The sequence below is a fragment of the Pleurodeles waltl genome, chromosome 4_2 (assembly GCF_031143425.1).
Source record: "Pleurodeles waltl isolate 20211129_DDA chromosome 4_2, aPleWal1.hap1.20221129, whole genome shotgun sequence".
NCBI lineage: Eukaryota > Metazoa > Chordata > Amphibia > Caudata > Salamandridae > Pleurodeles > Pleurodeles waltl.
In genome coordinates this window covers 369,006,895-369,030,436 of record NC_090443.1, presented here as the reverse complement: position 1 = coordinate 369,030,436, position 23,542 = coordinate 369,006,895, and the positions used below count along the sequence as shown (strand labels likewise).

Genomic DNA, 23,542 nt, shown 5'->3' with positions numbered 1-23,542 from the left:
AAACAAAGAGGCCCTGGGGGAAAGGAAAGGGTTTTCCTTTCCCTCAGTGTCTCTTTGAGCATCCCTGCTGCCCGATCGCATTGCGATCGGGCACCAGGATTGCCCACTAGAAGCCAGGAATTTTATTTATTTTTTATTTTTATTGTGCTGTGTGTGTCGGAAGCGGCCCCTTGGGCAAGGGTCTCTCGCATTTGGGGGGCATGTTTGTTGTGGCCATTTCTGCCCCCCTTAGGGGCAGATCGTACTATTATTTTTAGGCTGATCTGCCCCAAGGGGGCAGAAACCACTAGACGCCAGGGATTTTTTTTTTTTTTTCATATTGCTCGATTTTGTTGTTTGGGAGCGGCCCCTTGGGCAAGGGTCACTCCCATTTTGGGGGCATGTTACCTGTGGACATTTCTGCCCCCCTTGGGGGCAGATCGGCCTATTATTTTTAGGCTGGTCTGCCCCCATTAGAACACCAGGGATTTTAGTAAAAAAATGTATTTATGTGGGGGGGGGGGCGCCCCATTGGGCAAGGGGCGCCCCCCCCCTAAGGGGGCATTGAACTGTTGGCCATTTCTTATTATTTTTAGGCTGATCTGTCCCCAAGGGGGGCAGAAACCACTCAGACACCAAGGGGCAAGGGTCACACCCCATTGGGGGAACATGTACAGAGGCCATTTCTGCCCCCCTTGGGGAAACCTAGGCCTATTATTTTTAGGCTGATCTGTCCCTAAGGGGGGCAGAAACCACTAGAACGCCAGGGATTTTTTTTATATGTTTATTTATGTGGGGGTGCATCCCCTTGGGCAAGGGGTGTCCCCCCAAGGGGGGCATTGAACTGTTGGCCTTTTCTGCCCCCAGGGGGGGTAGAAGCCACTTAGACACCAGGGATAGTGTCTGTTAGTGGATGGGGGGTTTTGTTTTTAGGCCCATTGTTCCCAAGGGGGCAGAAGCCACTTAGGCACCAGGGATAGTGTGTGTGTTTTTTGTTTTTGTTTGGGGGGTGCCCCCTTGGGCAAGGGTTGCTCCCCGTGGGGACACACTACTAAAGGTATTTTCTGTCTTCCTTGGGGCAGATAGGCCTATTTTTCAGTTGGCCCATCTACCCCTATGGCAGAATCCACTTACGCACCAATTTCTAAATGCTTGATGGTGGGATGTTTGTCAACTGACAAAGTATTTGCATTTGTGATAATTTTGTTTCCTCCTTTTTGTTCTAGTTCAAAGCTTTTGCTTTCTTTGCTGTGTCTTCTGCGGTTTTGGTGGTGGTTGACCTGTGGTTTGCATAGTTGCATGTTTTAGATAAATAAAAACAATGTACTCCAAAGGAGTATTGTTGCCATGCATGAATGACATGTTTGTAGGTGGTGTACTAAATGCAGGTTTGTGTGAAATTGTTCTTAGATCTGTGCACAATGATATTTGTGTTGTCTTATTTCTAATTTGCTTTTCTTTCTTTCTTTTTAGTGGGATATCATTGGTGATTGCTGTGTCTGTGCAGAGTAGTTGCTGGTGATTCAAGCTTTTTCAGACAAGTGAGCGATATAGTTTTTGAGTTTATAACTCTTACTACTAAAGCTACACTTTATTACTTATCTTACACAGTGCTGGTTGTTGGTGGTGCATTTGTCCAGTTCATTTTCATAGGAAAGATCATGGCTAGCCGCAGGATGACTGCTCAGCAGGTAGTTGGTATGCTTTTTGAGTCATTGTCTGATCATGATTATGAGACGGACTCTGCATCTGACGCAGAGGAGAAAGTGAGAGATTCTGGCAGTGAAGTTTCTGTCGGAGAGGAAGACACACTCAGTGCAGATGAAGTGCCTGTTTTAGAGGAGGCATTAGTGCAGCAACCTGGGGCTGAAAGGTTTCCTGTTAGAAGACCTGAACTCTGGGTTGCCCCAAACATGGTGCAGCCAGAGTTGCCTGCTTTTACTGGTCTCCTTGGGTGTAGAGTCAATACAGAAAACTTTTTGCCTGTCAATTTCTTTGAGTTATTTGTGGATGATGTGTTTTTGGAAGAGATTGTTGAGCAGACTAATTTGTATGCGGAGCAGTATTTGAGGGACGACGCTGCTAGACTTAGGCCACACTCTACAGCTACCCACTGAATTCCCACAAATTTGGAGGAGATGAAAAGTTTTTTAGGTTTGACTCTTTTGATGGGGTTGATAAGGAAGCCGTCACTGGCTTCTTATTGGTCTACTAGTCCCTTGATGGCAACAGCTATATTTCCTGCAACCATGAGTCGTAATCAGTATTTGCTTCTTCTTAGGATGCTGCATTTTATTGACAATGCATTAGCCTTGCCACAAGATCACCCTGATTCTGACTGTCTTTTTAAGATTAGGCCTGTCCTTGATCATTTTGTAGATCGGTTTTCAGAGGTCTATGTTCTAGGCAAAGAAATAGATGTGGACGAGTCTTTGGTCCTCTTCAAGGGTCATTTGGTTTTTAGGCAGTACATTCCTAGCAAGACGACACGATATGGAATTAAATTGTATATGCTGTCTGAAAGTAGTACAGGATATGTGTATAATTTCCGTGTCTACACTGGTAGGGATTCCAGTATTTAGCCCCCTGATTGTCCTCCCACTTTTGGAGTTACTGAGAAAATTGTGTGGCAACTTGGTAGACGACTGTTCAGCAAAGGTCACCATTTATATGTAGATAACATCTACACTGGAGTGCAGTTTTTCTAGGAATTGTTTAGAGTGGACACTGTTGCTTGCGGCACAATTCGTTGTAACCGGAAAGGCTATCCAAGGGAGCTTGTCTGTAAAAAACTTCAGAGGGGACAGTGCACTGCCTTGAGGAATGATGAGCTGCTAGCTTTGAAATTTTCAGACAGGGGGGATGTCTACATGCTAAGTACCATCCATGATGAGAGTACTTCCCCGGTGACTGTTTGGGGCCAGGTTGGTGAAGTGCGCAAACCTGTGTGTATTTTAGATTATAATAAGCACATGGGAGGTGTAGATTGATTTGATCAAAGGTTGAAACCTTACACTGCTATTTGTAAGTTTAACGTTTGGTATAAGAAGTTAGCAATTCACCTCTTCCACTGAGCAACTTTTAATGCTTTTATTGTGTTTAAGGATAGGTCTCCAGAGTCAAAGATGACATTTGTGAAATTTCAGGAGTCAGTGAAAGAGAGCCTTATTGTGGGGGAACAGGCCGAAGTTCCTAGAGAAGCAGTGGTGGAGGATGTGGCTAGATTGAAAGATCGCCACTTTGCTGAGCACATTCCTCCCACACCCAAAAAAGACTTCCAGCTATGAAATGTAGAGTGTGTTTTCGAAGAGGTATCTAGGGGGAGACTCAAATGTACTGCCCAGATTGTCCTTCAAAGCCTGGGCTGTGTGTGGGTGGTTGTTTTAAGAATTACCACCCCAGAAGAATTACTGAGAACAAACATGAGTGTAAACTGCCTGTTTTGTATTTTCATGTGTTCAGTTTCATGGTTGGCATTTCTGTCATGTACTTAGTTAGAGCTTTTGTGTTTGTTGTTCTGTAATTATTTCTAATTAGTTAGTGGTTTCTTTGTTTAAAAAAAAATAAAAAGTGATGCCATTGTGTGTGGAGTGGCGCTTGGCTGACGGTGTACATATTGACTTGCTGTTGGCTACTGCAACACACTGCCAGCCAAACACCAGTCCACACACTCCCATCTGCTGGTGTTATTGCTGTATAAGGCATGTCGGCGTATGTAAGTGATGGGCCCTTGAGTGGAGCTGTCTGTCAATGCAAGTGTTGTAATGTGCTGGGCCCGTGGCTGGCAGCGTGAATGGTCTTGTGCATGTCATATATGAAAGGTGTGTGAATGGACTGTGAAGCGGTTGGTGCCTTGCCGTGGCTTTACAGCTCACGAGCTGTGAGTCGTAGGTTCAGTTTTTTGGCCTTTCAGTTATTAACAGTGCATTTCATTTTTGTGAAATCTCTTGTTAACAAAATTTGATCCACTGAACCATCACTCACCCTCGTGCCAAATTCAACCAGTATGTGTGGTAAAAATGACAAAACCTGCTCCGCTGTAATCAGGCGTCGCAGCACACCTGTGACACGGTATGTGCCTCGGTGGTATCCCGATGATGAAGCATGCCACCAACTTAGTTGGTGGGTGAGGGGTCTTTTTAACATAACCTAAGTGCATTTCTTTTCACAATTTTAGTGTTTGGAACATCACATAAGTATGTGGACACACCAAAATGATCTATTGCAAAACTACCTGTGTTTGGGGGGGGTCATCTATGGTTTTGGTCCCAGGTGCGGCCTTCATCTAGGGAAACCTACCAAACCCAGTTAGTTCTAAAAATAGACATCCCAAGGAGTCCAAGGAGGTGTGGCTTGACTGGATCCCCCAAACTTTTCTTACTCAGACTCCTCGGCAAACCTCAAAATTTGCATCAAAAAATCATATTTTCCTAACTTTTCTTTGTAGGATCACCGCTGCAGCACAAATTTCCTACCACCAAGTGTTCCCCTCAGTCCCCTAAGTAAAATGTTCCCTCACTTGCATGGGTCCCGAAAGCAGAGTCAGCCTAAAAGATGTATAAAAGAAAAATATGTGCGTATCAACTTGCTGTTCTATCCCCTCAACCTCTACCTTTTTCTATTGCAGGCACCTGGCCCACCCCCACAAGTGAGGTACCATTTGTATCGGGAGACTTGGGGGAACGCTGGGTGGAAGAAAATTTGTGGCTCCTCTCAGATTCCAGAACTTTCTATCACCGAAATGAGAGGAAAGAGAGTTTTTTGAGCCAAATTTTGAGGTTTGCAAAGGATTCTGGGTAACAGAACCTGGTCAGAGCCCCACAAGTCACCCCATCTTGGATTCCCCTAGGTGTCTAGTTTTTAAAAATGTGCTGGTTTGCTAGGTTTCCCCAGGTGCCGGCTGAGCTAGATGCAAAAACCACAGGTAGGCAGTTTATAAAAAACACCTCAGTTTTCTGTGGAAAAATGTGATGTGTCCATGTTGTGTTTAGGGGCATTCCCTTTCGCGGGCGCTAGGCCTACCCACACAAGTGAGGTACCATTTTTATCGGGAGACTTGGAGGAACGCTGGGTGGAAGGAAATTTGTGGCTCCTCTCAGATTCCAGAACTTTCTGTCACCGAAATGAGAGGAAAAAGTGTTTTTTTGGCCACATTTTGAGGTTTGCAAAGGATTCTGGGTAACAGAACCTGGTCAGAGCCCCACAAGTCACCACATCCTGGATTCCCCTAGGTGTCTAGTTTTCAAAAATGCGCTGGTTTGCTAGGTTTCCCTCAGGTGCCGGCTGAGCTAGAGGCCAAAATCCACAGGTAGGCACGTTGGAAAAAACACCTCTGTTTTCTGTGGAAAAATGCGATGTGTCCACGTTGTGTTTTGGCGCATTTCCTTTGCGGGCGCTATGCCTACCCCCACAAGTGAGGTACCATTTTTATCGGGAGACTTGGGGGAATGCAGGGTAAAAGGAAATTTGTGGCTCCTCTCAGATTCCAGAACTTTCTGTCACCAAAAGGAGAGGAAAAGGTGTTTTTTTGGCAAAATTTTGAGGTTTGCAAAGGATTCTGGGTAACAAAACCTGGTCAGAGCCCCACAAGCCACCCCATCCTGGATTCCCCTAGGTGCAGGTTTGCTAGGTTTCCCTAGGTGCCGGCTGAGCTAGAGGCTAAAATCCACAGCTAGGCACTTTGCAAAAAACAGCTCTGTTTTCTTTGTGAAAATGTGATGTGTCCACGTTGTGTTTTGGGGCTTTTCCTGTCGCGGGCGCAAGGCCTACCCCCACAAGTGAGGTACCATTTTTATCGGGAGACTTGGGGGAACGCTGGGTGGAAGGAAATTTGTGGTTCCTCTCAGATTCCAGAACTTTCTGTGGCCGAAATGAGAGGAAAACGTGTTTTTCTGGCCAAATTTTGAGGTTTGCAAAGGATTCTGGTTAAGAGAACCTGGTCAGAGCCCCACAAGTCACCCCATCCGGGATTCCCCTTGGTGTCTAGTTTTCAAAACTGCGCAGGTTTGCTAGGTTTCCCTAGGTGCAGGCTGAGCTAGAGGCCAAAATCCACAGGTAGGCAGTTTGAAAAAAATACCTCTGTTTTCTGTGGAAAAATGTGATGTGTCCACGTTGTGTTTTGGGGCATTTCCTGTCGCGCGTGCTAGGCCTATCTACGCAAGTGAGGTACCATTTTTATCGGGAGACGTGGGGGAACACAGAATAGCAAAACAAGTGTTATTGCCCCTTGTCTTTCTCTACATTTTGTCCTTCCAAATGTAAGACAGTGTGTAAAAAAGACTTCTATTTGAGAAATGCCCTGTAATTCACATGCTAGTATGGGCACCCCGAAATTCAGAGATGTGCAAATAACCACTGCTTCTCAACACCTTATCTTGTGGCCATTTTGGAAATACAAAGGTTTTCTTGATACCTATTTTTCACTTTTTATATTCCAGCAAATTAATTGCTGTATACCCGGTATAGAATAAAAACCCATTGCAAGGTGCAGCTTTCTGGGATCCAGCATTGGTTTCTCACCCATTTTGGTCACTAACTGGAAGGAGGTTGAAAGCACCAAAAATAGGAACAATGGGGTATGTCCCAGGAAAATGTCAAAATTATATTGAAAACTGGAGGTTTTCTAATTCAAGTCTGCCTGTTCCTGAAATCTGGGAAGATGGTGATCTTACCATCGCAAACCTTTTGTTGATGCCATTTTCAGGGAAAAAAACACGAGCTGCCTTCTGCAGCCCTTTTTTCCCATTTTTTTGAAAAAAACAAATTTTTCACTGTATTTTGGCTAATTTCTTGGTCTCCTTCAGGGTAACCCACAAAGTCTGGGTACCTCAAAAATCCCTAGGATGTTGGAAAAAAAGGACACAAATTTGGCGTGGGTAGCTTATGTGAACAAAACGTTATGAGGGCCTAAGCGGGAACAGCCCCAAGTAGCCAAAAAAAGGCTCGGCACAGGAGGGGGAAAGGCCTGGCAGCGAAGGGGTTAAAGCGTGCTTTCAGACATCTGTTTCATGGCTTTCTCAGACAACTTTTTTTTAAAATAAATAATTGTTCTCTTTCAGCCAAACCCCTTTGAAACTAATGTTTGCCTGCTTAATTTTGAAGATAACTCCTTTTAATTAATATTCGCACGGCTGCACGCATTTAGGGGCATATTTATACTCCGTTTGCGCCGAATGTGCGTCAAAAATTTTGACGCACAATCAGCGCAAACGTTGCCCCATATTTAAACCCTGACGCCTGAGCCCTGCGGACGACAAAAATCCGCAATGTGCGTCATTTTCTGGATGCGGCAACCCGTCCTGCTTTAATGATATGCAGGGTATGCGTTCCCATCCAAAAAACGACGCACACACCCGTGCGCCGTATTTATGCTTCCGGGCAAAAATGACTCTCGGCCGGGAGGCGGAGCAAAAAAATGACGCAAAGCCCGATGTGCGTCAAAATTTAACGCCTGGGTCAGGGCAGGCGTTAAAATGGGGCAAACACACCTGCATTTAATCAGAACACACAGAACAAACAGCAGAGCAGCAACAGGGAGACATGGAGGTGATTTTTATTCAGCGCGCACGTAGACGCAGAGCCCTTCAGCAACAACAGCAGTTACAACAACAACAGCAGGGACCCCAAAGGCAGCGCAGAAGGCAGGAGAGGATATTCCACCCAAGAACAACCCTGCATGGCCTCAGGGAACACAACATCATACAGAGGTACCGGTTGAACTGGCTGGCCATTCAGCAGCTGCTGAGAAATATTGAACAGCAGTTGGCCCCCACTTTGGTGACACCCCACACCATACCAACAGAAACAAAGCTGCTTGCCGTACTTCACCTGCTGGCAAGTGGCCCGTTTCAGACAACTGGTGCCCTGGTTGGTGGAATATCACAACCATCATTCTATGCATTCCTGCCAAAAGTACTGGATGCCATCATTCGCCTGACACCCCGCCACATCTTCTTCCCTAACACACTGCAGAAGCAGCAGGAAACTAAACAGGGGTTCTACGCCATCAGTGGCTTCCCACACGTCCTTGGTGCAATCGACTGCACACATGTACGCCTTGTGCCACCTGCTGCAACAGAACACCTCTACTGCAACAGGAAGCACACACATTCAATCAACGTGCAGGCCATAATCGATCACCAAGGATTGATCAGCAACATCGTGGCTAAATATCCTGGGAGTGTACATGACACATTCATCTTCCGTCACTCTACCATCAACCAACACTTCCAGGATGGACCGTAAGGCAATGGACTACTTGTTGGTAAGTACAAAAATCCAACTTATATACACACTGCACAGCAACCCTCTAGGACAAACAACACATACACCACAATAGCAACACCTAGCCAGGAACACACTGAGGTCCCCACATCACTAGCCATGTTTCTGAAGTCACCATTGAACCTGTCACACATTGGAATTTACTCCACAGCTTAATGTGAAGACATAAATGAGTGTGGTTGCCTAAATGTCACCTTGCAAATTGTAAGTGTCACAATAACCTGTACATTAATACATTGCATAAGTCTTAAGGTATGGGATGTCCAGGGTACTTTCATATGAACGTGTTAACTACACTTTCATGTTTTAACTCTGCATGGAACTATCATCTCACCCCCAGTGAAGACACACGGACACGTGTATCACAAGTCACAATGCTAGGGAGGGCACACTGTTCTGAAAATCCAAATACATACTGCTGACAAACGGTTAGCTAACAAACACTTGCTCAGCCAAGGAAAAAACTCAATGCAAAAGTTTTCTCCTACAAGTATAGCTTGTCACATTAGTACACAAAAGAGTCACAGACAACACAAGACAACTACTGCCATCAAAGGTCTGTACAAGAGTGCCTCCTACATCTAATTGATCCCATTCTGTGTTTCTCTTTCAGCTGATCAGGGGTATGGCATCCAGCCTTGGCTAATGACACCATTTGGGAACCCGACTACTGCTGCAGAGCGGGCATACAACGACGCCCATAAGAGGACACGCAGCATTGTTGAGCGGACCTTTGGGATCCTAAAGTCAAGGTTCCGCTGCATTGACATCACTGGCAGTAGCCTACTATATTCCCCAGAGATGGTCTGTAGGATCATACTCACTTGTGCCATATTGCACAATATTTGTGTAAAAAGGAACATTCCCCTCCTTGAACCAGACCCCGACATGCCTGAAGACGACGAAGAGGAGGATGCTGGCCTGCAAGAGGAGGGGGAACAACCAAACACGGCTGCTGGAGTACGTAGGCGCCAACAGATTGTAAATAATTTCTTTTCATAATTTCTTATATCACCACTTATTGCACAATTGTAAATAAACACAGATAACAAACACCACATCATGCTTTGGCCTATTCATTTCTGCCCACCTTTAGTTTGAAATTGCTGAAGAAGAATGTTGTCTCATTGAGCAATAATGACATAACACTCATCACACAAAAAATATACACCACAAATGTCTGCACAGAGTCTATGATGTTTCATGATACATTACCATCCACAGAGGCCAACAGGAGTACAAATGTGGAAATGACACATGCCTGATCCAGACACCTGAGACATTCTCTCACTCAGCACAAAAATGTAGCTCATTTGAAAGTCTCATTACACGTGTTCAGTGACAGGGTGGTACCATCCATGTGTACGTGACCATGTCCTCAATGGCTTCTCTCAATGCTACAAACAATACCCAATTGGAACAAGATTAGCTGGCACTAACTTATGAGGAGACCTTGAAGTAACAGTGACAACATACACCCAGACAGTTGATAGTGGATCTACATTCGCCCACACATATAAACATATGTCATCCAATCAACCAAATATTTGCAAGCAGCCGATCACAGTAGTGTCCCAGTTGGAACCTAGCAGGAAGAATGTAACATGCCACTAAACCAGATAATGCATAAAGGGCCACATACATCAACAACCTATTTGTCATCAGCACATGAGGAACGCCGAGATTTAGCAAAAATTTTCAGTGCAAAATGGTATGTCAGATTGCTCCAAATAATCAATAGGGCAAACGTCAAATGGGCTAATGGGATAATTGAATGGCTAACAGTGATTCATACCCTATGGCCTTCCATGAGCCTGTGGCTGCAGGTTTAGCATAACAGAATAAATGAAAGCCATGGATAAATTTGCAAATCTGGAAGGGCAAACCCTAGGGTGCTGGGGGCCTAAGTCCACCTCTACCGCCCCCCAAATATACAATAATTATGTACATGTGAAGTAAACACATGAATAAGGCGCATGTGTGGCCTACATGTCAAAAGTAAAACACATATAAGATACACAAAATCATTATTAGGACATGGTTAGCCCCATAAAAAGTGTAAGTGACTATTGCACTACCTGTTTGGACTATAGATAAATGCATTACCGTGACAAATGTGGACACATTTTTGAGAAGGAATACATCCTGGTATCCCATTCATCATTTCTAAATAGCCATCAGCAATTACCCAAAATATGTGTACAAATATGGTTAATAACCATTTTGAGCAATCATAAATATTACAGTGTGAATGTCTTCTATACATCCAATAAGGGACATGTGTCATAGCTAACCACAAATGTGTATCACATAGCACCGTTTGGTCATGACAAAGTTCCTGTCACAACTTGAAGAAATGAAGACATTTTTGTCAAAAAACGTCATATTTCACGCATACAGCATGGGCGTCATAATTTTTTGACGTACAGGAGTTCACAGAATGCAGAGTCAAAACTTTTCCTATTAAAAATAATAAATAAATAAGCTGCATTACATGTCCACCATATTTTCTATGATGCGTCATATTTCCACGCATACAGCATGGGCGTCATCATTTTTTGATGTACAGGAGTGCACAGAAGGCAGAGTCAAAAAATATTATATTAAAAATAATAAATGAATAAGCTGCATTACATGTCCACCATATTTTCTATGATGCGTCATATTTCCACGCATACAGCATGGGCGTCATAATTTTTTGACGTACAGGAGTGCACAGAATGCAGAGTCAAATATAATTTTCATATTTGGTTCTCATATTTGCCAGCAAATTACATTTCTACTCTAGAACTGTAAATTCAGCCTCACACAAATGTAAGGGAACAATGAAGAAATTAGTTTTGACTCTGCATTATGTGCACTGTTATGCGTCAAAAAATATGACGCACAATCTGTATGCATGAAAATATGACGCATAACGGAAAAATAAAAACGGCGGCCTTTTTATGCAGGAAGTGATGTAATAGGATATCCTGTTTACATAATCTGTACTGTGAGTTTACTTTCACTTTCACTTTGCAGTCTCAGATTATTCTAGACTGTGTGGCTGTGTGAAAAGTGTTGTCCTGTGTTTTACTGCTTTTGTGTCCTGTGTACCTTGTATATTGTGCTTTTGTGATCATAGTCCTGTTGTCTAATATTGTCTTTGTCTGTTTTGTATACTTTTGTCAAATCCAGTGTTTCTTTGTTTTGTCTGTGGGAGTCTGTTCTGGGTAGTTTAAATTTGGGGTTAGTTGGGCTATTTTTCATAAGTTTTCTTTTTCCTTAACTACTCTACCTTTCCCCATTTCCCCCTTTTACTTTTTTGTCAAATTTTTTCACCTTTCCAATAGTAAAAATGTCAGGTAGGCCACGGCTTGCCAGGATGGGTGAGGAGGAATTGGGGGGATTCATTTGGCTTGTTTGCCCTTTCCTCCCACTCATGCTGGAGGCTGGGGGCCGTGTGATACAGGGGTATCACACGGAGGCACGTAAAGTCTGGTGGGGGAAGGTGCGCCATCACTTGGTCCGGGTCTACGGTAGCATGAGGAATGAGCATCAACTCAAGCACAGCTGGGCAGATCTGATATCCAGGGAGCAGGACCTGCTGGACCACCTGGGAATCAGGATTGGTGGACATGTTGGTGAGTACAAATCAATTACATGTGAATAATTGAAAGCTGTGTGGGGACATGTGATGATTGTTGGCCAATCTGCTAGATAAGTAGCTGAGTGTGTGTAATGCTAGGGAAACCTACTGGGTAATTGTTGCACAATGTGTAGGAAGACCAATGCTAGCAGTCAGATGGCTCATGTTTTCAACACATACCGGATGCCTGTAGCTGTATATAATGTAGTGTTGCCTTTGTGTCAGACAAGCGACACGTTAATGCCTCTATTTGAACTCTACAGGTCATAATTGCCACTGAAAAATGGATGTTGAAACATCATACCTACATATGTAGACGCCATAGCTAGACAGAAATTTGTAAAACCATGATGATGCTATAAATGAGTGGTGCCTTCAGGTCACATGAAGTTACCTATGTTGTCCACACATATGTCACATGTGTGTCTGGTTGGTGTGTGTTGAAAATGACCACATAGCCTGTATGAGTTTGAGGGGTCATGCAGTCCTCAAGTAACCAGCTTTTGGATGTCTCTCTGGGATGCACATGATGAGATGAATGCAACCCGATATTGTTGGGGCATACTAATGGAGGTGTATCTTTGACACCACATGACTGTCCTGGCCACTGCATGTGTGTAGTAGGGTGTGTAACTGTAGCAGGAGACTCATCAAATGTAAATGTTGATTAAGAATTCTTCCATACAGTATGAGCATGTGTGAAAGTGTATCATTACGCATGTCATATTCACACAGTGTCATTGTAACTGCAATTGTTTGTCAGTGCACGGAGTCTGAGTATATTCTTCCTTCCATGCTTTACAGGTGGACCAGCACCAGCACCGTACACCGTGGGAGAGGTGGCTCATTTTGAGGACCCCGACACCTACAGTGAGTGTGGCCTGAGTGCTATTTTTATTGTTTGCTAGTGATGCATGATGGACTACTGTGTGTTCAACAGAATTCAAGGTTTGATTCGCTGCACGTTCATTGGTATTGTTGCATTAGTGGGATTTCAAATATCACTTCAGTTTCTGTAGACCAATGCTTAGCCATCTCTCAGATTTAGGGGCTGTAGGTCATTCCAGTCGGCCCGCTATGGGGAGTGGGATGAGTCATGTGTAATACACTGGTTAATGTAAGAGTTGCTCTGGGACTTGGCTTGGACTGAGTCTGCATATCAGACTGACATTCTCCCAGATAGCTTCTGCAAAAGGCTTCTATTAAATATGCAGCTTCCTAGTTGAGGATGGACTGAGTACACTGTAGGTTGGATCTTCCGGGCCATGTACTTCCACAAGTTGAACTAGAAGTGTGTGGGACTAGAGTGCAATGGCCTAGGTGTTCATTCGACTCATGATCATGGGTGTTCTTCCTCCTCTGTGTGTGTGGTAAAATATGCCTCACTGGTAGTATGTGATGTTGGCCTGAGTCAGTGCATTTTGACATGTGTGGACCTTGGATAGGACAATGTTTGGCTGACTCCAAAATGTTGCTAGCCCTTCCTTGGTGTTGTGTGTGGAGGCAAATACTTGTTGACCTTTCTATACACTCCTGGGTGTGCATTGAATCTGGGATTGTTGGTTGTTCTTCCCACCCCACCCTCAAAGACTGCCATGTGTTTGGGAATAGGGTACCTAGGACTATAGCAACCAGTATGTTACACATACTTGTGACCTTTTGCATCTTAGTTTAGAACCTAGTGTACACATTCAGTTATTGCACATGGGTTCAATATTTGCAAACAACAATTTAAAAATGGCATTGAGTGAGGGTTGTGATAGTTATCACACAGAGTGACATATGTAGTGAAGTCAGTATGCGGAAGAGGTTCAGCCATAATGTCAGCTGCATTACCCATTATTTGGATGAGAACTTTAGGCTGATGTCACCCATCATGTAGAGGCATGGATATGCTAGGTGTGAGATGGCCTTTTGTATGCAGGCTTCACATGTACTTCCTCTGAGAATTTCAATGAACTATGTTGTGACAGTTGCTGTAACAAATACAGTACAAGTAATGTGCAAATGAACCATTGTGCAATTCCACCCAATGCATTTCCTATGGTAAATAGTTGCCATATCTCTTCACAGCTGCAAACATGAGTGCCGCAGAGAGACACCAGTTTGAAAGGCGTGCCATGCGATACCGGCACATCCTGCAGGTGCAGTCGGGGTACAGGAGGATGGGCCGCAAATACCAAGCAGATCGGGCCTCCGGGGCATGGTGGGCCTCACCACAGGGTGGCCCTACATTGCCCACAACAGCCACCACCACCACATCCACCAGGTCTCCCCAAGTGGCCCCAGCAACGGCAGGGACAGTTGACCCTGACTCGTCAGCAAGACCTGGACCCAGCCATTTTCAACACCCAGGACAGTCCAGTGGGCATACAACTACTGCCACACCGTCCACCTCCGCCAGCACACAGACTGCAGCAGCCCCTCCTGTAGACCCAGCCGCATTCCTGGCATTAAGCCGTAAATTGGACAAAGTTTTTTCAAAGGTGGACAAGCTAAGCCAGGATGTGGCATATATTAAGAAAAGGGTTCGGTCCATCAGGGCCAACCTCTAGGACTTTTGCCATGTTTTACTTTTACCCCTCCCCTCTCTCCTCTTTCCTATTTTGTACTGATAGTTGGGTTTTGGGGATTAGTGTTAGGTTAGTGTAGGTTGTTAGCTTAGTTAGTGTTAGGGAGGAGGGTGGGGTGTCCTTATTCTTTCTATTTTTCTTTTTTGGGTGGGTGGGGGTCAATGTTGGGATTCATGTTTGTTAATAAAAGAAAAAGAAAAATATATATATATATATATAAAATAATCACCAAAAAAATATATGATTGTTTTGGATAGTATAGTATGTGTGTAGGTTAGTATGTGTTGTCCTGCATGTGTCCTGTCTCATAATGGTGGGTGGGGGGTTGATGTTTAGATCGTTTCGTTATATGTGTAGGTAAGTTTAGCTTAGGTTAGTTAGGGACAGTTGTGGGTTAGTAGTAGTCAGGTTAGATTAGTGCAGGTATGACTTTTCCCTTAGTTGCCTTTAGTGTGAAAAAATAGGAATAAACATATAGTTAAACCTTTGCATGATGGGTTAAGTTCTACTTTATCATGGCCTTGACATCAGTGTAGGTGAATGTTTTTCTATGACATTAGTGTCCTATGCTACCCACCACAGAAAATGGAGGTTTAACATGCCAGCTACCCGTGTGCTAACTTGGTAAGTATCCACCATTTGGGAGACCCACCATTGGTAGTTTACATCGATCACCAAGGATTTGTGTTGATGAGTAGGTATTCTACATCACAAAGTGTGCTTCCGGACTTGTTATTGTGGGTAATTTAATAGGTCGGACTGCAGTGTGATGTTCGGGGAGATCTTTGTAGATGAGGTGTTGTTAACTCTCTTGTCTTGTTGCCTTCATTGCTGACCTAGATCATGTGTGTAATAATTCAGCATGACTTTCCTTCATGGAAGTATACTCAGAAAGGGTGATTGATGCAGTCATTTTTTTTTGTTTGCTTAGATTTTGCTGCATAATTTCATGTTTTAGTATTGCATGGTGCCTACATTTCTCAGCAACCATTAGTTGACTTGAATTGCTATAGATGGAGCATTATTCTGTCCAACACAGCATGCTTGTGTGTGGTTTGTCCCTTCATCAGTTATTCTCCTCAGGATGGTAAGGCTATGATGCAATCCTGGCCACTGCACAGATGTATCAGACTACATGATGTCAGGACAGTTGTATTGACAAGCTACATGGTTGCCACACAGGCACTTTAGAGTTAGCTACTGCACAGTTGATGTGTCAAATAACACAGAGACATATTAGGTGTGCAAGTGCTATTTATTGATAGGTGCTGTAGTGCAAAATGTCCATTGTCCATGTTTGCTGAGTCCGTTATGGTGCATTCTTACATGGTGATCCTACAGAAGGGGTGTGGATGATGCTCCTGACATGCTGGGGTGATGTCACAGACAGTGCAGAGGGACAGGATTTTGCAAATAGTAGGAGAGAGACATTCACTGGCAATGGTGACAAGTCATACAGTGGATAGCAGAACAGTCATTGAGTGTAGTTGTAGTGAGACTGGCATTTGACAAAACGTAGGACCTTGGTCAAAGTAGGCCATGGTGCAGGGACTAGTGCTTCCGGGTACTCTTCTGTGAAAATGTGATCTGTTCCATGTCTTCTTCTTCTGATGTGTGTGTTGCCTGGTTTGTCCTTGTTGTTGTTGGTTGTGAAGGGGCAACACACACCTCAGTGTTAGAAGATGTGGAGGCAGAAATCCCTGGGGCTGCTCCCTGTGAAGTTCTTAAGGGCAGTACTGCTGCAACGAGGGCCTGCTGGTTTTTGAGAATAGCAGCCACATCACCATGGTAGGCAGCCAGGTCGGCCCTGAGGGGTTCAATGTTGCATTCGTGCACGCGTTGACTGGATTGCAGTTGTAGGTGTTGGGTCAACTGGATTACAGCTGTGCTGATTTCCTTCTGTGTTTTCGCAAGTTCCTGCAAGAGAGATGTTAGGGCTTGCATAGCTGCTGCCTGATCTGCAAATGACGTCATGCACGAATGCACCCCCTCAAGGCTGGCTGCCATGTTTTGCATCCGCACCCGCACCTCCTTGGCCAGCTCCCGCTGTACACCAACTACAGTTCTTTCAAAGCTGGTGCCAGTGTCGTCAGAGTCCTCAGCTGTGTTGGAGCTGGCAGGTCTTACAATTGGGGTGGTGGGTGGTTCTTCTGTGATGGCTGCTTGTTCTGTGCTCCTCCTTGTGACTGAAGGTGGGGTCTGGAGGGTTTCAAGGACCTTTTGGATGGTCTCCTGGAGAATGTTTATGGGCTCGTCATCCATGTCATCAGGGAAATCAGGGACAGGCATATCGGCAAGAGATCCATGTTCCTCTGCAATGAAACAGGGTACAATTAGTGTGTCTGTGTTGTGACAATTTTGCCGTAACATGCAAGCCTTTTGATGACTTTACTTTGTGCTCTGGTTTGGTATTGGTATCTGCTGTCCTTCATATGGGCATTGTTATAGGCCTATGGCCCACCTGCGTGTCACATGTATGATATAGAGTTATCAGACTTGTCTGCCTAATCGCCTCTAGGTGTTGCTTTGTACCAATTAGGGAATAGCCATCTTTTTGTCCTACTCGTCCCTCTGTGTATATCTATTCTTATGGAGAGACATTTTGTCGCGTGGGCTCTCATTATCCTAAATGAGACTACTGGATTTCTAGGCAGCAGGATAGCTAACGGTGTGGGGGACTGAGTCTGACCCACTTGTAAAGAACTCTGTCACCCTAATTCTTTTTTTTTTGCTCTGGCTAACTAGCAGTGCCTCATGTCTCCCACAGGAAAGAAATGATTAGGCAGCCGAGCGCATGACATCTTTGGGACTTCTGAGGGAAGTCGTGGTCACTCAGATCCAAACCAACTCTCTCATTTCCAGTATGATCTCATATACAAATGACAAAGACAGTATAAGTTTTATATGATGATTTCATAAAACAACTGAATTTAAGATAATAAGGCGTGAGCCGCAATAACCCAAACAATACAACATGGTAGAATTGAAATAGTCACCAGGAGAGTAAAACATTAGAACAAAGCTATCATGGTGCCTAACAGTTTCTACTCTCCCTCTGCTTGTTCTATTTAGAGCACAGCATGTTAAGCTTCTAGCTTGCCTTTCCGAATCACTGGGGAGACATCGGCCCTCATACCTGATCAAAGGCCTGTGATCTGGTTCAGCATCTGCAACAAGGCAGGCAGCGTCTAGTTGTGATTCTCTGTTGGGAAACTCCCTCTTGCGTGTATTGGGACAAGGAAGTGATTTTATAACTAACATGTCATCGTGATCACAAAATGTCCCTACGCAGGAATGCCAAATCTAAACTCCTACCACGTCTATCGGCAATGTACCAGACTGTATCCTTGACTGAAGCACAGAGTGAATATGTTATGGAGAACTCCAGTAGGCAAAACAGTGTGAAATGAATAAAAAACAACACCGTAGAACTGGCTATTTGAAAAATAACAGTACGAAGCCTAATAAAAGAGCATTTAGTGCAAAGTGCACAGAGGCTCTAAGCTGTCAGCAAATGAAGAAAATACATTCAGGACAAAGTGCACAAAGGCCTAAAGCCTGAAGCTAATGTGCAAAGGATACCTAAAACTTACCACACTACACTTTCACTGGCTGTGGGTGTTGTGATTGCCCTGGCAGCACACTTGCCTCTCAGGACCTGCCCCAAAAAGTTTTTATTCACATTGACCTAAATGTAATTGTTATGTGGCATATCCTATGCATGGCAATGTTAGGATGTGATATGGATGTAAACATTGTTGATGTTTCTAGATGATGTTGGGTAATGTGTGTTTAATTGGATTGCCCTGTTTATCGTATCAATATCCTATTTGGTTCTCAGACTGTGCAGGTGTGTTTCAGTGACCAGTTGCATGTGTCCCCTCCTCAATGTTGTTGTCTGAGCAGTATGACATTAGTGATGTAGCCTTGTTAGCCAGGCACGTGAGGGACCCTGACATATGCAGCATGTGTGTGTCCTTAGTGCTGTGTGGCTTCTATTGCTGTTTACTTTGGCTGATGTATGTGTCAACTATGGGCATTGGCATTTGAGTGTACTGGTGCCTTTGTCTTATTTCTAGAAATAGTTGCAGATGTCATCCTCACCCCCTAATTTAGGTAGGTATGTTCCATGGGGAGGTTCCTGCCATTTGCTACTATAGCTGCACAGAGATCAGAGGTGTTAGTGTCAACTGTTGTCGCAGTTACATTGCAGTTGTTGTTTTGGCTACTGGATTACTGATAGGGACCTAGTTGATGTAGGATACATTTTGACTGACGAGTGCTTGGTTGTAAGTTTGACGTAGTGGCCTGCCCACCTGTCGCTGCTTTCCCTTAGCTCCATTGTTGTCATGACAGGATGGCCCGATGGGACTGTTGTTGGTGCTGTGTTATGTCGTGCCCCAGCTTCTGTCTGTGCTGGCCATGCCCCCCTGCCGTGCACCTTTACCCATGCCACTTCATATATATGCTGACTTACATGCATTGTGTAGTAGGTATTCCCCACCCCGGTTGCAGTTATCATTATTGCATTTTAATTCCCCATGTGACTTACCCTGCATGTGCGTTGTCTTGTGGTAGTCTGCGCTGTCCTGTCCTTGAATCCCTGTGACGATCTCCTCAGGGATGACAGCTGCGACCATCTCCTCAATGTGGTCCAGGGCCTCCTGGTGTGCTGGACTCCCCCCTCCAGTCTGCAGTGCTGCCTTCCTGTTCCTGGCCATTTTTTCCTTTGTCCTACGTTTGCAGTCATGCCAGCGTTTCTTACACTCGGTGACTGTCCTGCGTTCTTCAGCCACACTGTTGATCTTGTCCACAATTTGTTGCCATATGGCCTCTCTCCTGCTGATTGGCAACTTAGAGGTGATGAACAGTTGGTGCTGGTGTTCCGTCACCTCTTTAACCAGGATTTCCTGCTCCTCTGCACTGAAGCGACACTTTCTTTTTTTTCTATAAATGTCCTGGTTCCTGTATGTATCATCCTGGCTGGTTCCTGGTCTGCTGTCATCTTCCTGGGGTCTGTAGTGGCATCTGGGATCCATTTTGGCTCTCCTCTGCTGAAAGGGCAGTGTTCGCGGGTGAATTTGACGCTATTGTGTCAAAAAAAACGGCGCTTTCCGGGTTGCGCTGTCGTAAATCGACCCACAGTCATTTGCGTCTCGTTAACGTTGGTTTCCTTTACGACTTGACGCCGCTGTGTGCATCACGAAATAATGACTCCCACCTGTTGGTTGCGCCGCCGTGCGTCAAAGTATAAATTTGACGCCCGCACGGCGCATCGAAGTGACGTTAGCCGGCGGTAAAATTTTTGGCGCAAAGCTGCGCCGGCCCAGCTTTGCGTCAAAAAGTATAAATATGGCCCTTAAAGCGTACTACATTACACCTCGAAAAGTTAGCAGTTAGGACACCACATGGGTAGAAAAGGAATTAGATTCCCACTCATTTCCCACCCTGCCTATAACTGAAAACATCAGCACCTCAGCAGGCCTTCCTTCTGGCATGAATAGCACTGGTACGTGTGGCTGCTGCACCATCACTATAAAGAACTGTCTACTTTAAAATATTTTTCTTGGTGTCTTGTGACCAACTTTCAAACTGTGTTGGCGAACATCTGAACTGGCGGAAAGCCTGGTTAATCTAACTGTAACTGAGTACTGAAGAGCCGACGGTGGGAACGTGCATGTGCCAAACTTTCGCTCCGTCCTTCCCTACCCTCAGCCGTCCCACATAAGGCAGCATTGAGCATTTAGACATTAAAGACACTGATCTCTTTCAAAAAAATGTTTTCTGCAACAACTGGCAAACACATTCCGATGACGGCCAACATTTTATTAACTGGGCTGCAGTTCCATGTGGGCTTTAAACAAGTCTCTTGCCCTTTGAGTTCCTTGCCCTGTGATGTCACCGGCCCTCGCGCTGAGAGGAGTTCTATCCCTGTGTTCACGACTGCTCTTCTCTTATGATGTTGTTGTCTGCAGCTGTCCGCGAAATAATGAGGGCTGGATCACATCTCCTACAGAGAACTAACGTAAAGGTCCACTTTTCCCTACATCTGCTCGAGGCACTTCAAAGAATGCAGGTCAAAGAACGTCCTTTCTTTCCCCGATTACAGTAATTTGCCTGTGTCTAAACGGTCCTTACCGAAACTTGAACCAGTTATTGGCAAAAGCAACACTTTTCCAACAATATATATTTTTTGTTTTTTAAATAAAGGGAGGTTTGCGTTTTATAGCAAGGCATGTGTACGTAGGCGCGCAGCTTTAATTAGCCAATTGCACAAAATAAGTAAAACAATTCCAATACACCTGAAAATATTTACTATATGCTCATTATTATTTTCGAGTTTATGATCATGTTAAAGTTATTTCACAAAAAATATAAAAGAAATGTGTGCAGTGCAAAATTATCTGTAATACAAACCAATAGGCATAAGGTGCCTTACAAAAAAAAAAAAAAAGAATTGTGAGTTTCTTTCACTTATATTGCACAACTTATCAAATGCCCATTCAAACATTTTACAGTTACTTTTCATTGGTTTGTCTTATCAATGGTCAAATAACCAAAGAACACCATTTCATATACCTTTCTTCTTATAGTTTTTTTGTATTTACAAAAGCAGTGCTCCTGGAGTAAAGGGAATCTATCCCAGGGCATTAGGGATATTTAAAATGTGCCCCAATTTAGAGGTACGTTTCTAGTAGGTACCTTGACTTGACATACGAGGCTTTGGGGGTGGAGTTGAAGCAACAACTTACAACTTAAAGGCAGCACACATGGACAAGGCTTGAATGAGGACCATGTTGTGCAGTATGAAGTTAAGCGTGATGGTGGTTCATGGCAATGATGTACCGGGGACAGATATAGGCAGATCACAGTAAGAGACCGTAAGACCATCCACAAAAGATCTGTTTACTCACTGCTCCCATCATGCAAACGCGAGCCAAGGTGGGTAAAAAAGTAGCTGGTAATGTGGCCTCGGATGTAAAATCCAGTGGAACATTTACCGCCAGACTGACAAAAGATGCTTCCTCTGCAGGCTGAAAGTAAACACTAAAGCCATCCATCATTTGTAACAGCACTTCTATTTAGTGGTTTATCTGTAAAGAAATTGTATCCTGCAAAATCCCTTTCTGCACTGGTTTATCATCTGGAAGTATAAAACTACTTTACAAAATAAGTAATGGATTAGTACCTTAGGGATGAAAAAACCTTGGATCCAGGTGTCTCTGTATGCCATATGAGGTAAAGCTACTGGAAGGATATCTCCATAGCGTTGAGTTTCATGGATCACAGCATTGGTGAAGGGCATACTTGCTTGATCCTCCATAACAGGACGCCTATTCTGTCCAATCACTTGATCAATTTCCTGGTGCACTTGATCTGCACACAATAAATGAGACTTTAGCAAGAACATATGAATATCATCTGTACTGAATAACGTAATTGTAGCCATTATCAGGTGAAATATGTATTTGCTGTTATAAGGAAATGTTTAGCCACTCTCTTATGTGGAGCCACCATGAGCAATATGATCACTATTCTTACGATTAATCTGGACTGAGTCAAAGATGAATCTCAGCTTCATCAACTATAGCTGGACATTCTACCTGTGCCAATTATGGTACTTCATGTGATAGTTTCCTCCATCCTGTCCTGAGAGAGGACTCACCGCATTACTCATTCAAAGTACAAATGTTCTCATCATTAGCTGATGGAAGTCCAAATCACATTGAAATATGTATTATAAACATTCTCTTTTATTATATTCATATCTGTTTACATTTCCTAAATTAGAAGATACAGCAACTTTCTGGAATGGCTCAAGAAATGTAGGAAAAGGTAGACTTTTACATGGCAGAGGAGGGAACACTACATTTCCTCAAAGCATGACAGCACCACTTGACTAGAGTTTCCTTTTAGTCTGAAGTGGTGTGAGACCTAGAATCCATATATTCATCTTTTTATTTTGTTGGCTAACATGGTGCGGCAGTATAAGTCAAGCAACATCCCCTTTTAAAAGTGTATCACTAGGTCGTTCAGATGCCTTTCATAATGTGCAAAAGGAATGTGGCAGGAGGAATTATACTGGAAGACGTTGGTAGGTTTTAATTACATTTACTATGTACGTAGGTTTTAGAGACATTTAGAACCTGTGTAGGGATATGTGCTGTGTCTTTTGTGTTAATGGCAATTTATTTTTATGGGAGGATTCTCTGCTTATTACATTGGACAGCTTTAGCACTTTTAGTGTGCAGCCAGGCTTTATGGACATGTATTTTTTGAAAGCCTTTAGAGACATACATTATTTGGGCACAGTTTAAGGACATTTATTATGTGGGCAGGTTTTACAGCCAGTTGGTAGGCAGTTTTTAATTAGAGACGGTGGTAGCCGGTAGGCACTCATTTTGGGAAACAGAAGTTTTTTTTCTGCATTAGACATATACCCAGAGCAGGAACACAGGAAGGAGAGATTAGGAGGCAGAAACAGACGGGAAAAGCCACAGAGGGTGAAAGCAGGGACCGTCAGGAGTTAGATGGATCGAAAAGACTAGTTTTACAGAAATAAGTGCATTTTTCCCAGGAAAGATTTGGCAGGTCAACCCTGCCAGCCGAAATCTACTGAAGAAATAGGCAGTAGATGATAGGACATACAGGGGCATATTTATACTCTGTTTGCACCGGATTTGCGTTGTTTTTTATTACGCAAATCCGACGCAAAACGAACTCCATATTTATACTCTGGCGTTAGACGCGTCAAAGTTCATGGAGTTTGCGTCCTTTTTTAGTGTGGACACCTTCCTTGCGTTAATGATATGCAAGGTAGGCGTTCCCTACTAAAAAATGACTCAGAGCCATGTGCATCGTATTTATACTCCCGGGCAAAAATGACTCCCGGGAGTGGGCGGGTCAAAAAAAATGACGTCCAGCCGATTTTGCGTCGTTTTTTAACGCCTGCTCAGGGCAGGCGTTAAGGGACCTGTGGGCTCGGAAGGAGCCCACAGGTGCCCTCCCATGCCCCCAGGGACACCCCCTGCCACCCTTGCCCACCCCAGGAGGACGCCCAAGGATGGAGGGACCCATC

At 44.1% G+C, this 23,542-nt stretch overlaps 1 protein-coding gene across 3 annotated transcripts in view; it reads right to left on the bottom strand.

Moving 5' to 3' along the window:
• The window catches only part of LOC138292733 (cytochrome P450 2D15-like), a 335,835-nt gene that overhangs the window by 13,718 nt on the left and 298,575 nt on the right, over nt 1-23,542 (bottom strand). Inside the window, exons 7-8 of one of the 3 annotated variants that reach the window (XM_069231470.1) lie at nt 21,653-21,840; nt 15,700-16,775 (exon numbers count right to left, since the gene is read on the bottom strand). In XM_069231470.1, the coding sequence (XP_069087571.1) occupies nt 16,707-16,775; nt 21,653-21,840 (257 nt within the window). In that variant the 3' untranslated portion in view covers nt 15,700-16,706. Of the gene's footprint in view, nt 1-15,699; nt 16,776-21,652; nt 21,841-23,542 lie in introns of those variants that run through there. The other 2 variants (XM_069231469.1, XM_069231468.1) reach the window with 2 other exon arrangements.